The sequence below is a fragment of the Ciconia boyciana genome, chromosome 2 (assembly GCF_034638445.1).
Source record: "Ciconia boyciana chromosome 2, ASM3463844v1, whole genome shotgun sequence".
In the NCBI taxonomy this organism is placed as follows: domain Eukaryota; kingdom Metazoa; phylum Chordata; class Aves; order Ciconiiformes; family Ciconiidae; genus Ciconia; species Ciconia boyciana.
In genome coordinates this window covers 140,255,593-140,271,244 of record NC_132935.1, presented here as the reverse complement: position 1 = coordinate 140,271,244, position 15,652 = coordinate 140,255,593, and the positions used below count along the sequence as shown (strand labels likewise).

The 15,652-nt window shown below is 36.8% G+C and overlaps 1 protein-coding gene across 1 annotated transcript in view; it reads right to left on the bottom strand.

The window, feature by feature from the left end:
* Nucleotides 1–15,652, bottom strand: part of COL28A1 (collagen type XXVIII alpha 1 chain) — a 68,555-nt gene that overhangs the window by 32,037 nt on the left and 20,866 nt on the right. Inside the window, exons 11-21 of the mRNA XM_072854229.1 lie at nucleotides 14,504–14,572; nucleotides 12,912–12,980; nucleotides 11,585–11,653; nucleotides 10,585–10,653; nucleotides 8,912–8,980; nucleotides 8,137–8,205; nucleotides 6,728–6,796; nucleotides 5,626–5,697; nucleotides 3,616–3,684; nucleotides 2,953–3,024; nucleotides 2,239–2,307 (exon numbers count right to left, since the gene is read on the bottom strand). Of these exons, the coding sequence (XP_072710330.1) occupies nucleotides 2,239–2,307; nucleotides 2,953–3,024; nucleotides 3,616–3,684; nucleotides 5,626–5,697; nucleotides 6,728–6,796; nucleotides 8,137–8,205; nucleotides 8,912–8,980; nucleotides 10,585–10,653; nucleotides 11,585–11,653; nucleotides 12,912–12,980; nucleotides 14,504–14,572 (765 nt within the window). The remainder of the gene's footprint in view (nucleotides 1–2,238; nucleotides 2,308–2,952; nucleotides 3,025–3,615; nucleotides 3,685–5,625; nucleotides 5,698–6,727; nucleotides 6,797–8,136; nucleotides 8,206–8,911; nucleotides 8,981–10,584; nucleotides 10,654–11,584; nucleotides 11,654–12,911; nucleotides 12,981–14,503; nucleotides 14,573–15,652) is intronic.

Genomic DNA, 15,652 nt, shown 5'->3' with positions numbered 1-15,652 from the left:
CCAAATATTACCCCATACCACTGTCTACTAATCTTAGCTCTGTCAGTGGCTTTCCTGGAAAGCAATCAGGCTTAGAATTCAAGTTGCTCATGTTACCCCTTCAGAGAGCAAAATTTGGCTCCTCCTATTGTTTAATCTATGGCAACAGATGTTTTACTTTAAGGATCTTGAAAAGAAAATTTCAATTTTCAATTAGACTTTTGCAATTTTTAACACTAGTGAGAAGGACAGGCAGTCTTTCAGGAAACATTCACTAGGGAATGCAGATCAAATGTTCTATCAAAACCACCAAGCAGCCGTAACCATGAGAAAGGAATATGAGAAAAAACAGCTATCTAATGTTACGGTCTCCATATTAGTAACAGCATAATGGTTGTCAAGGGAAATAAAACTCTAGTCCCCAAACGTGGGTGTAGCTTAAAATAAATAAATTTCCAGTGAACACAACCATGGCTGTCCAGGAGTTAAGACCTCTAGCAATCACCCACAACTACATCAAATACTTAGAGATGTACTAAAAAGACCTCAGACCATGATAACTCCCAGCTTTGAAAAACATGCAGATTCCCTGCATTAGAAATTTATAATGTCTGGCTTCACTACTGCAGATACCAGGATGTTCCAAGAACATAATTATTAGTAATCATTGTACTTTCCACAGTGGAGAGAGAAAATGGACCTGTGTAGCCTGTTACATTATTGAGCAACTGTCAGAAACATAGCAGATACTTGTTTAAACAAATAAATTGTTATGGAGCTAAAGAGACAAAGTTTTGTATATTTTCTAAAAATCAACTTGCATTACCCAAAATACTTGTTTTCTCGCATCAGCCACTGCACATAAAAGCCCTGATCTAAAATTTAGTAAAGTTTGGAAAAACTCTACAGACTCCAGTGGATTTTGGATCATGGCCGGTCTGCTATGAAAGTGATACAAACTGTACTGAACAGAATAACATCAGAGTGAAAAAGGCAATAAAGTCTACAAATGCCTTACTTTTCAGCATGAGTTTTATCAATAAACAATCTTGACTCACTTACGGGTCTATTAAAAAATGTAGCAGTAACCAGGAAAACATGAAGAAGGGAGACCGGTGTAGTGAAACGTGATTTCATACAAGTTGTACCTTATAGCATGCCACTTATATTTTCCTGACATAAAGTTTGGCATGTTATTATGGTTTTAAACCAACATAATAGATATGAACACCCTACAATCCTCTCCTTTCTTTCTCCTCTGTGGTTGCATTTTTACTCCAGGTGTACCCTGAGCTTCTTGTGTTCCCTTCTTTCTTCCTCCTCCATGCACAAACAAGTCCAAACCACATCCTCGCCCTCTGTGATGTCCTGTTGCCAGGCTGATGAGTACATTGTACGTACAATACCTACGTGTGCTTGTGTGTGGGGGCACACGTATTTTTAAGGAAGAAGAAAAATGGGGATGAAATTACTTCAGAGCGATAGGATGTACATTAGTGATTTGTCTACCATAAAAACTATCACCAAAGCTGAACAGCATCAATTAAAGTTGAAGTTAACTGACATATTAGAATAACAGCAACTATTTTATTCTTAAAATAAAAACAGGGTGGTAGTGAATTTTCAAATGCTTTTAAAACCTTCAAACTTAGCTCTACTGTTGCTGAATCCGCTTATTTTATTCAGCAGCCCAAGTCCCACCCATTTCAGGTAAATTTTCCCCATGGAGAAAATGAGGTGGATGTAGCTCTAGCTATCTCGTATATGACATTTCAGCTACAGGCCAGCTGTTCACTTGCAAGTGACATACAAACATTCATATCCAAAAAGCATCTAGTTCAGCATATAACTCCCTAGAACTATACATAGACACATTCCTGCAGGGATTGACCACCACATTCAGGAAACCTTTAGTCGAAGAAACAAAATGCATAGGAAATTTGAAAAAAAACAGACTTCAAAGTGATTAATTTCACAGGAGGGGACAAAAAACAAGAGAAAGGTAGTAAGGATTTTTTTTTTTTTAACAAATGGCTTCAGGAGGCAATACCATGTACTAAGTTCAGCATCTTGCTAAAGGGCCCCCAAACACTGTTAATTTTTAGTACTTTTCAGTCCTTACTTCTAAAATTCAGTCATCTTTGTTACTACAACAAGGAATTTTAACTTCTTTAATTTACATTCTTTTAATTTTGCCAGAAATGTGCACTAGAACTTTTCCAATTTCTGGTCTCCAGCAAACACATATCAGATAATCACCTTCGGTCCAGCAGGTCCCTGAACAGATGATCCAGCAACACCAGGTGGTCCTCTCTCTCCCGGTTCACCCTGTTACAAAATGGTATCATCTAGATTAAACAGACAGTTTCATTTTCTGCACAAGTAGCAAAAAGTTTTTTCAACACTTTATATTATAAAAATATCTATGATACAGATCTATCTACAAAATAGACAATATTTGGGAAAACCATAAATCAACTTACTGTTCTTGTGAAAGCTGGTCCAAGTTTCATGTTTTAAATAACTATTGGTTGAACTGTGTATTTGATTTTTTAACTTTAATTATTTTTTTGTGTCCAGCTTACAAAGCCAATGGAATAACCAGAACACTTGTACTATTTCAATTTCCTTATCATTCAGAGCAACATTTACTCACAAAATATTATAATAGAAAGTTAATATTTCAAAGTAAAAATTTGCAAAATGCTCATGGTTAGAATCACTTGGACAACTTTAATTTAGCTTCTCAGTGCTCATGCATAACTATAAGGTCTGTAATTATATGTTTACCTATTCTTTTTCTCCTTGGGACTTTTGTGTCACTCACGACAGAGGATGGAAGTATTTCTGCTTTTCCTTTTTTCTGTTAAGTCTCCAAGCATCAGATGCTTAAGAAATTTGTACATTACATAAATTCCATAGATTCTTTTATAAAATACAAAGTGATGAGTTACCCTGGAGGAACAACCTTACTTTTGGTCCAGCTGGGCCTTGTACTCCTTTATAACCAGTCAGTCCTTGGGATCCTTTTTCTCCGGGGTCACCCTGTTGAAAACAAACCTTTTTTTTCAATCAATGAAACAAAGATTCATTCACAACTGGGAGACACACAAATAACCAAAACCACAACAATAATGACGCCCATAATTAGAAACATATTTAGATGCTCCACTTCAACTGAAATCCCACTCAGTTCTAGAATCTGCCCCAAAAGTCCTAAATTTAACCAGGTGGGAGATAAAAGCTGTCTGTCTACTAATACACCTTTCCAGGCTTTTAATTTCATATTTAGATATCTAACTAGTCACCTAATTTCTCTTAGCTCCTTCTCTCTCCCTATCAGCATACTGAGATAATTTGCCTCCTCCTAACTTTAATGAAAACTCTGTACTGAATTTTTAAGAAATCTCTACTGCCAAATTAACTTTGGAGTCTATGTCTATAGTCTGATTTTGCTGCAACTGTTTTTCAGCTGAGGAACACATCACTCTCTCTTAAATCCTTTTAAATAATCAGTTAACATATAGTTGCTACTTAAGATACAATGAATGAAAAAAAAGGCCAGAATCTGAAGTCTTATCAAATAGGTCCTTCTAAAGTTTGTAGTATTTCTCCAGTGTGCATGTCAAGCCATACCTTTTGGCCTACATCTCCTTTGCCAGGGGGTCCTTCCGGGCCTCTTGGACCTTGATCTCCCTTTTCCCCCTAACAGAGATTAGATGGTTAATTAATTTTCATGTATCTAATTTTATTGAATCAATAGACTTATGAGAAACAATGCTTGCATAAACACTTTTCCCAAAAATGTCAGTAAATAGCTGGTTAATTTTTTCTCCTGCAAAAAATAAAGTATTCCATCTTCTTAAACCCCTTCTACCCTCCTGCATTCATATTCCTTATTTTCACAGACATTTGTAATAGTGCCATTTGCAATTGCATCAATCTTTTGTAGGAAGAATTGCATGCATATATTCATATGAGGAAGAGAAATGCTTGCAAAGTTATCAGAAAGTGTCTTGGTTGACCAATTCTAAGAAAAACAACTTTTAAGAAGCAGTAACTTTAGGCAACTCTGTAGCCAAAGGTCAATCCAGGCTGCAAATATGTGCCAGAAACATTACTTCAAATAATTCACAAATAATCCACATAAAACATTCTATTAAGGAACATTATTTACAATATATTCATGCATAATATAAGTCAGATTGGCATATCAGAATGCCTGTAGGTAATTCAGAAAGTGAAAAGCAGGTTAAAATGAAGTTTAAAAATCCATTTCTGATTTGAGCTGTTGATGGAAGTAGCATTACAGAGCCTGCTGTTGATAGGCATCAGTCTAGATCCCAGTTCTGTGAGATAGCTTCACACCTGCAAATAAATGCCGTAATATCACCGTGCTACTCACTGCAGGCATCAAGCTGTTCTTTGCACTGTCCTCAATACCCAACGTAGCTGCTCAGTACTAATATTTTCACTTATAATTAATTACGACAGTGAAGATGACAGCACCAAGTTGACCATCAGAATAAAGGCAATAAGAGAAAAAAAAAAACAGCATTCCCAAATATGAAAGCCACCTGTAACTTTAACCCAACATTTACTCTTAATTCTGATGTTTCACTTCTGATACACTGGGTTCTTCATTTTTGAGCACTCGTATAGTGGGCAATTTCAAATTTAAAAAAAATAATTAAGTAGCAACAGAAATGCTAGGTATTTTTCCATGGTGGAAGGCTTACTGCCTCAGGCTGTAGCTTGTCAAACTGGTATTTGCATGGCCCTTGTAGATGAAAAAAATGTGAAGCTGCATTCTTAATAGATGTTTACTACAGCTATTCAGATATTTTCTGATTAAAGACCTGCAGTCAAAAACTGCTGATTTGCTTACTCTGAATCATGTTCAGTTCATCAATTCTACACGTGGGCCAGCTGCTACCCTCATTTAAGAGCTGCACAGTAGCAGAGTTTGGAGGTGCCTGGATTCTCAGCAGCAATTCAACAATCAGCCAAAGCACTGAGTTTTGCTCACTCAGCAGCTCATTCTATTTGGAAAGAGTAAAATTAAAAGCCTCCATTTAACTTACTCTAAATTGACTATTTGGGGCACTCTGCTTTGCACCCCTCTAAATTCCTTTCCAATATTTTGAATGCATGCTTCTTTTTCCCAAGGTGGCAGTTTCTCTTAAAATCTCAGAATTTCCTTTGGAAACAAGCAGTCCTGGTTTCAGCTGTTTGTGACGGTTTCTGTACCAGGCTGACAGGTTTCAGCCACAGCTCACCACCCTGCTAGATGCCCTAAGTCACATCAATTTGAGCCTGACTTCTTGGTGTCAGGAAAAATCTGAACAGGCTGTAAGGAACAGGTTAAAGACACAAGCCATCTGTTCTCCAAGAAGATAATGAAATGTAACAGTAGTCAATACCCCACAAAAGGCAGGGCAGCTAAATCAGTTGCAGATTCAGTTGGTAGCCACTGTTAGCAAAGTTTGTTAGAAACATCTCAACTAGCTTAGTCCCTTTTCCCTGGAAAAAGTATTGGCACATGCCCTCGTCCAGGATGAACTCCTTGCCATTGAGGACCTGCAAATAATGGTTTGTTCTTCTTTCATCTACACCTTTTACATGTGGTAAAATGTATTTTCTTACCTTTTTCCCTGACTTCCCAGGATCTCCCTGTACCCCTTTCTCTCCTGGGAGTCCTGATAGACCTATATCTCCCTTAAAAAAAGAACAAATAATTATATCTACATACTTCAATAAATTCTTTATTCTGTAAAATGGATCTAACAGTGTGTTAAAATATTAATTAATGAAATACATTTGCTCAAATAAAGGTTGTTATTCCCAGTAAGTTAAATATTGTATAAAGCCAGTAATTTTTTCTACTCATACAATCTAAAATAAGTATTTTAAATTTCTTTCCAAGCTCCCCACCTACTTCTTAAATCTTGCTTTTGTATTAAATAAATTTACATTTATTCAGTGAGTAAAAACATGATTGAATGCTGTTCGTTATTCTGTGCACAAGAACAATATGATACAAATGTAATTTACTTGCAAAGTCAAACATCTGGGACTTAAGGAACGGTCAGCCAAAAATGCCTAAATGGAGTTGTTGACTGAAGACTAACACCTCGGTGGTTGTACAAACTGGTCTAGGCATTACTTTTAAGACTTGCTACAAAGAGTTGAAACTATCCATAGGAACTAGTCCTGCCAAGTGCTTCTTCCATGATCTTGGGAAAAATCACCAAAGCCAAGATGTCTATGTCATCTTACTCAAGACTTTGGAAGCCCTACTTAAATCATTAAGGACATGGTATACAGTCTTCAAAATGACAGCTGAAGTCAAAGCTTTAAGCGTTTAACAACTCTTCTAATATGTAGGCAGTATGACCACTGCTATCACACAGACCGTTTTTTTTCCAAATCATTGCAGAAGAACAGAGGTAGTAACGTTTCTAACAGGCCTTGGAAATGCCTCACTAGCTCAGAAAAGATGGGGGAAAACTCCGTTCCAGTTATGGCTGCAGTAATGATTTTAGGAGAGAGGGTGGGAGCTCTAGTGCAGCATTTTGAGTTTAAAAGCTAAAACTGTGAAGTTAAGTGAATATCTGTCACTGAAATTCCTTCTTATTTTGATCATAGTCAGTTTACACCAAAAAAAATCTTCTACTTAGTTTATCAGCAACTAGTGAAAGAATTAGAAGACCCTGTAAGGAGCAGTTAAAAATAAAAATAGGCTTACTTTAAGTCCTCGTACGCCAATTCCTGGAAGTCCTGGTTCTCCTTTTTGTCCAGGTTCACCTGGTTGACCCTAGTAACAAAAAGTCTTTTGTTTAACAGAGGAACACAATTTAGCTTCATTCATTACTTGCACTATTTCACTAACTGCTCTACACACAGAAGTGGACTTGATGATCCTTATGGGTCCCTTCCAACTTGACATATTCTATAATTCTATGATTCTAAGTGGTCAAGTTTTCAGCCAAGCGGTTTTCAACGGGAAAATTCTGTTCTTTAAAAACCCCAGTAACTTGTAGGACTGCATCTATTTTATTTAACATTGCAGTGGGCAGAAAGTCTAAATGAATCATTCCAACTTTCTCCTTTTTGTTTTAATACATTTTATTTTTTACTTTATACCACTATATCAAAAACTCTTTGGTCACTGAATGAAAAGTGAGTCCAAATAAAGAAAGATCAGAACTTTTGTTTAAGTTAAAGAAATAGGAATTCAATTTTTCAATTTTGCTCTTTAAAATACTTTTTCACACTAGGAAAATTGTCCTCATACATAGCATGTTTCACAGCTACCTATTTTTCCCTACATTAATATTAAACATTACTGCTGTAACTGCTACTTACATGCCAAAGTAATGCCCAGAAGGAAATTACTGTATTTCTCTCTGCTTTTGCGACAGTGACTAATGTCTTCCTTTTGTAAATCAAGGTGATTACAAAGCACACTTCTGCTTTAAAGTTCATCAGTTCATTCCACTTGTTCTCCTTATTATTTCAGCAATTCCCTTTTGCTCCTCTTACAGTGCTCACCTGACACTGTATTGCTAGAGGCTTGGGCTTTAACAGCAGTAATTGTTTAACCCACTTTCCTGTTCTCTTCCTACTTTCCCTCCTTCTGTGGTGCAGTGTCAGCTACTAAGTACACTTAAGCTCTTTTTCTCTCCTGGTTCTTCTATCTTTGGTTTTGGTTCTTTCTCATGATGACCATGGAAGGCTGAAGGACAGGCTTCAGGTGTGGTGGGACTAGCCTTAAATCTCAAAACCATCGCTGGTTTACAGCTAAGTTGTTTGGTAAAATGCTTTACTTAAACACAATGTGTATGTGGCACCAAACTCATTTGATATAAACATGTCTGAAAGACACTTTGTTTATAAATCTGTATTAATTTAGAACCTAAAATACACATTCACAAAGGCTAAGGGCTGATGCTAAGCAGAAGCCATATGCTCCATGTGGGGAACACCTTGATAACATGGGTGTTTTTCCCTCAAAGATTCAAAAGTTAATTGTTATCTCCAATGAAGAGTTACATTTTCATCTCATCAAACACACTCTTGAAAAGCCTGGCAAAGATATGCTGCTTGTTGTTTCTTGCTGATGCTATTTTTAAAAAATAGTGTCTGAATCATTACCTTTGGACCTGGCAGACCAAAACCTTTAGATCCTTTTGCCCCCGGATTTCCTTGTGGACCCTGTATACCCTACAAAGCAAAATAAATGAGTTAGTGCATTACACTCTTCCACATCTGAAATTCACTACGTGTTCATCTTTCAGCTAATAATGATTTTATCTTATCTTTAAAAGAAAACAATTTGCTGTCCTCAGGCTTAGTTCTGAGATCTTTATTTTATTTATTTTCCTTTGTCACTATCGTGTGGATTTCACTGACGTACCCAAGTGTAATGACAATTACTGTTTAGGGAGAAAACAAATGGGAAGTGTCTCAGTATATGCACCTAAGCCCTAATTCATTGGGATGGTATGGTGGAAGCATGAACACAAAAAAAACAAAAAACCAAAAGAACTTTTGAGATGTTTCAGTTTTTCTGTATCCAACTGTTAAAGGCTGTGTTCAAGCTTCAAAGGGCTTAAAATTCAGAAGTGGTGGATTGTTACCTTGTGAAACTCTTATCTATGTCATCATCCAATCAATGCATCTGATTTATCTCCTATGCAAATCATTATGCAGATTAGACTAAATTTCTGTTTGCTTAATTCTAAGACCATTCAAATCAGTTGGAATCACTTACATTTACAAGCTTTGCCTAAAGACTAATTTGACACTTTTTAAAATGAAAAATCACTGTGAGATTTTTAATGTTTTCACATCAAAATTAGAGTTCTGATAAAGTATAAAAGAAAATCTACATGCAAACACTCATTACATGTCCGAAATGTAGACTTACCTGGCTTCCTGGATTGCCTATTCCTGGTGGTCCTGCTGGGCCCTGTGGTCCTACTTGGCCTTGTTCACCCTATACAAAAAATATTCCCAAGAGCTAAATTGTAATAGTTCATGCTAGCTGATTAACATATTTAAACTAAACAGAGAGCAACAGTCCCCAGGCTGTACTATCTTGAAGTTTGCTGCTTCTATTTCAGTTAAATGTGTTTGGAATACCTGAAAGTCTGCCTACGGCAACTGATCTAATAAAAATAATACCCCTTCCTACCTACAAACTCTATCTCATTTATAACTTTAGATGATCGCAGCTGTAACTTTACTATCACAAGGATCCATAGCTTATCTTTACATACTGACATTAATTTTAAAGATTTTCTTGCATGGAAATATGCACAGCTTCTTGCACAACACTCAGAAGAAAAACTTGCAAGTGTAAACAGAGCAGCTAGAGAGTATTTCTGAAAAATCTTTGTCACGTGGTATTGTAATGGTATTGTACAATGCTTGGGGACAGAATAGAGGAACTATGGCAGAGGGAATTATGGGAATAGAGGAATATGGGGAGGCCATGTGGGTATTGGAAGTGGCACAGACCCATGAAGGTGTCAAGGATGTGTGACACCAGTCCCTAGAAAACAAAAAATAGTTAGTTTCACTTATGCCAGAAACACTTATTTACTGAAATGGACCCAAACACTTACTGTCCTGGCCATTTCTGCATTTCTCCTATACAGACATGGGAATAAGATGACTCATTCCTGCGCAGATAACCAATCTTCTAACTAAGGCCTCTAGCAAGATGGACTGGCAGGTGCTCACCAAGCATATCTCTCACAGACAGGCCAAATCCGACCACACCGCACCACCTAGGTTGCTCTGAAGATTTTGGAGAGCCATTTGACTGGACACTGAGATGAATAAGTTCAAGTTAAACTTCCCACATCCGCAAAGCACTCCCTGCTGACTAAGGTGTCAACGATTCTGGATGGGAGTGCTGTCCTCTCCTCTCACTGAAGCTGAGTGTGGGGCAACGAGGAGAGCAGGAGTCGTGGGCACAGGAGGGAAGGAAAACAATAGGGAGTAGGAGGAGGGCTATGGCACTAAATCACAAGAAAGAAGATCTGGAATCACTGCCTCTGCTCTATAGGACATCTGGGCACGTTGCATCAGCCACTCTGGGGATACACAAGATACAGGCTGGAATCTCATCAGGCCAAGGGAATTAAAATTGCTCTGGATCCCTCTTTGGGGGACTGGGCACCAAAAAGCTAACAAATTTCAAAAGCCAGAGTATTCCTTTGCCTGCTCCAGGTCCATTAGATTAGATTACTCAAAGAGTTTTTTACATTTTTTAAATATTTAAATGAAATTTAAAATATTTTAAATACAGTATTTCTGAAAGAAATTTAGGAGGAAAAAAGTCCATTTCTTCCCTCATACTCCCAGATGCATAGAATACAGTCCTTAGTGCTCCCAGTTAAAATTAACAGGCTCAGCTACTTGTATAGATGAGTGCAGCCTATGGAGCTCCATGGAATGGCTTAGCATAGTTCCTCAGATTCCAGGTAAAACATACCTTTTTATTGTTGTGATATTGTGTGAATAATTCATTATTAATGTAACTATAAATATAATTAACTATAGATACGATTAGAAAAATACTCTGTGCCTCACCTTGTCACCTTTGATTTGTTGACCTGGCAGTCCAGGAGGACCAGCTACGCCTTCAGAGCCTTTTTCACCCTAGAAATACGTAACAGTTTTGTAACTGTACTTGGGAATTCATAAAGAACACCATCCTAGACAAACTCGTCATTACAATGTGGATAATGAGGAAAAAAGTATTCCTTCACAAAAAAAAAGAAAAATAGTCAATGGAATTATCACTATTACAGAAAAGTGATTCAGTTACAATTCATAACATGCTTCATCTGCATTCATTGTGTTGTTGAACACAGGACTTCAAAAGGAGAAAATGAAATACTAGGAAGAAGAAAGCTACATTTTGAAAACGTGATAATATGTTCTTTAGTCAGAGAGAGCAGTTCAGAACCTGGTGCAAGGACATCACTAACATCTTTCCCATAAAAGGAAGAAAAATCTTTGCTTAGTAGTTCAAGGCTCTAGAGAATCTTGAAGCCACTAAAAGGAGGGACACGTTTTGATGGGAAGCCCAGTTGTGATTTAATCATAAATCTTTGCTTGTTTGTACTTACGTTTAAAAAAAGCAATGTTCACATATATTAACTTAGCACGTGCCCTTAATGAGGTAACTGTCCATAGAGACTCATACAACCCATCTTTTAGTTTCCCAAAATGGTAAGACAGAATGAAAACAGTTCCTGAATGTTTTCTTCCAATACAGAACATAAATAGCTAAGTAGTCTTCCAAAGACAATTCATCTCATTAATGCTACCACAATAAAGTATCTTATTAAACACATAAATAAGAGAATCATTAACTTACTACTGTTAGAGGGACTGTACAACTTTTTTGTAATTATCTTCATAGAGTTTCTGGACTCAGAGGGATATTCAGAGAGCACAGGGATTCAGAAGACCAAGATATGTCAGCTGACATTTTATACCAGTGGAATGATCAGTGATCTCAAATAACAGACACTACTGCAAATTTGGCCCACAATGTTAAAAAAAAAATTTTCCATAAAACTACCTTTTGGCCTTGAATGCCCTCTCCTGGTAGACCTTTCTCACCTGGCAGACCATCAGGGCCACGTGGTCCCTGTACGAAAAGAAAAATACATTCAGACTATACCAGCAATTCAATTTTTTATTGACATTTTGTCTAACTTGCTAGTATAGGTTCTTGCAACTCTTATGACACTGGTAAGGAAAAATGCTTCCATAACAGCTGGCTGAGCCCAGGCAATTAAAATGAAATGTAGCAACCCTTAATTGGAGGATTTAGATTAGAATAAGCTAATGCTGAAACGGTGTGAATTACATAATTAATGTCTAAAGATTGTACCCTTAAAACTCAAATGAACCTGTAGATTAATTTATAATAAATACATTTACCACTGTGAAATTTATTCCTTATAATTTCACATAATTTCATGATTTTTGTAATGAATCATTAATCTGAACACAGTTTTTTTCATACAAAATGGCAGGTTAAACATACAAAATTAGAGAATGCCAATTTTGTTTTAAATGAGTACAAAAAAAATTATTTTTGTAATACTTCCTGTTCTTCCACAAAATTCAGCTATCTTTCATTATTTAAACCTAATAAAGCGTTTTTAAGGATGATCTTGATTAAGCAAAAAGTTTCTACACTTTTTGTGAGAAAAATAGTCATTTACAACCACAAAATGACTTTCAAAAATACTATTAGAATGAATCTAACACCCATCCACGTTCGTGACTTCTTAATTAACAATCTCTTTGAGATTTTTAATGAAATACACAAGAAAACCATACATTTTATACATTTCAGGAAGAAAAAGCAGCCAGTGAACACTAACTCAAAGTTACAAAAAGCTTGCTAAAGTTCTGTAATTCAGAAGATGAAGATATAATTAAAAGCATATAATTTGGATCTTTGCTTTTGATGCAATCCAAATTACACACAGCAGTTGAGGAATGTCTCAGCTCTTGGATTTTAATCGGCTTAGAATTTGATTTTAGACAATTTTTAAAGATTATCCTCAACTCAAAACAAGTAGGGATACAGCTATTTATACATAACTCCATGTCTTTCTGAAAACTGGATACTGCAATCCTGCTCACATGGACCAAGCAATTTTTTATTTCCCCAAAACTTGTTTGGACGTGGCTTTATTCTCCTACTTGGGCAAGCCACATGCAATTACTGCTGCAATACTGGGCTGGCATAGCTAAACACACTTCTGCTGCTCCAGACTAGGTACAAGCTGGTTTATGGAATCAGTAGCCAATACAGCTGCTGTTAATCAGTTAAACTCACTAAGACTTATTTTATTATATTTCCACTTCCAATGCATCTATCACTGACTTACAGGTAATCCTGGCTCACCAATTCCAGGAGGTCCTGGGAATCCAATTTTACCTTCTTGACCTGGAGCACCCTTGTGAAAAAGAATATTAGAAAGTTCAGTCCTAATTCAACTCGATGCTTTTGAAAAGCGTAACATTTACATATAGATGGCTTATTGATGACACCAGAAAGGTCTGAAATCAAATGTGTAACATCTCCTGATGTAAAAAAAAGCATAAATAACAATTTAGAAACATTTGAAAGTACCTTTTGATTAACACTTGCAGCACTAGATTGCATTCCAGCCCTCATGCCAACAGCAAAGGGGTGTTATCATTTTGCATAGGGGTAACTGCTTAAAAGTGCAGGACCTGAGAGATGACAGGGATGAGGGAGTGAAGTCAGGCTAAATTTGGTTGCAGTACAACCCAACCATGAGGCAGGAATGCTCAGCTGTGAGGGATCCTCACCGTAGCCTCTATCTAGGCACTCAAATTGAAGCCTGCTTCAGTGGAATATGGGATTGCATGGGAACTACAGGAACTGCATAGCTTCTGTATCTTCTATTTATAAGGTGCCATAATCTTCACAATTCCTCCAGTTTACTGAGGACTATGTGCTTCAAGGATAAGAGCACAGAGGATTTTTATCTCTCCCCAGAGTAGTACAGAGACTGGGAGTGACATTCTTTCTCCATAAACTATCTACCCTTCTGGAAAGACCCAGTGTTGTTCTGTTTACATGGCAAATTACTAGTTTCTGAGCTATATAAATGCCCTCTATGTTCCGGGGTCTGCCCCACTGCACAGAAAATATGCAGGAGTTCAACGAATGTACAAATTAGAGCAGTAAAAGCAAAAAAGTGCAGGTATTTTAGACACTGGTACTCGGCTCCAAAAAATAGGGAAAAAAATTGCATAGAGCAACACCAAAGACTTAGGAGCCAGAAGAACTAGGGTGAGATCTAGTTCCGCCCAATTTAGATTCCTTGTTTGAGTCTGAGCTGTAGGTCTCTGACAAAACTCTCATAAACTAAGTAGTCATGTTTCCTATATGGATGCTTTTGCAGTTTTCCAAAAGGAGATTTGGCTGGCCAGCATAGGCAGACATGACTTTGCCAAATTAGCAAGACTGGAATCCACCTTCTAGTCTTTTGCACTAAAATAAGATGGAGGAATTAAATGCTGCATGAGAGAGAGAATTTTATAACCGATAAGAATATCTGTTCCCTAGTGAAGAAATAACAAGGCAAATTTGTCATTTGACTGTGTATCACAGCGACTGAGATGTATTTCTATGCCTTGAAGTCTGGTTTACTTATTAGTGCAAGCATCTGCTAGTGCTTGAAAATGATCTCGCATATTTAACCCCAATTTAAATGGCATTATTTCTGACTTCTATTCTATCAATGGGATCATAATAAAAACTTAAGAGTTGCTGGAAAGGCATGTCTGTTATCCCCATCCTATGCAAATACAAAAACCTGTCAATATTGTATCATTTTTACATTTAGATGATAAGAGTTTGAGTTTGATAAAACAGCAGGTGAGAACTTTCATCCAAAAAATGACTGCCCACTGTTAGCCCTTTAACAGACATATTACTGAGAGTTACCTTGGGTCCTGGCTGTCCAACACCAGGGAGTCCTGGAGGACCATAGGGACCTAAAGGCCCTTGCTCTCCCTAAAGGAAAAAAAATGGAAAGAAACTATTAATGCAAATGGAACCTTAACCAAATTCCGCCAAAGTGCCTTTCCACACCCTCATTTAGAAATATGTTTTTAAAGTAAAAAAAACCCCAAACAAACAACAAAAAAGGAAAACCAAAAAACCTGTCTTAAAGATAAATGTTTAGATTAGGAGCAGGGTCAATATCCTGGCCATACAAGTTGCTGGGATAGATAATAATGTTATAAAGCCATTCTTTCATAAGCATCAGGAAAGATAAAAAATATATTTATTCTTTGTCATATCTTTGGTCCTGACTTTATCCAATAATTTGGTGTTTCCTCAGCTTTTTTCTTGCTAGAAAGATGTGCATTTGGAAATTAAGCAGTGTTTATGCTTTAAACATTGCACTCAAGGTTCTTCCCATAGCAACAACTGCATATCACGACTGCTGTTCCTACTGCCATCCTACTGCAGCTAGGACTGCAGCTCCTAATTCTCTTGCGTGTTTAATATGTTTCTAACAAAGCCAACATAGCCACCCAATTATCAGAAAGGCTTTTTATCAAAATGTGTTTATTTTCTGGGAAGGTATTAATATTTGGGGGGTTGAAATTCTGTATCTACTGAGAAATTTTATATGCTGAGTTCTGAAACCTTTCAATGAGATTTTTGCACTTGAGAGGTCAATGGAGTCATATAAAAAATGACTTCAAAGCCAGATATATCTCCAGAAATCTACCAGTTTGTAATCTGCCAAAGAATGAAGCTAAGATACAGGAATGGGAATATACAGTGAAAGTAAATAAAGAGATTATCCTTGAAGCTTCATTTCTGATAACTATGCACTTGGAGTGCTACTAGTGCAGCTTTAAACCTGGAATAAAGTGGGACTTGATGCCCGGTCTTAAATTAATTCCATTACAGGACAATATGATAATTTGAAGAGCAGCTGTGAAATTTAATGCTTATTCAAAATACAAGATTTTATAGCACACCTTCATAATCTAGTAAATTAATACAGCATCAGTAGGAGATAAGTCTTAAAAGGCGGAGAAAAATCAGAGAAAGCTGGTATAACTCAGCAGAATAGCA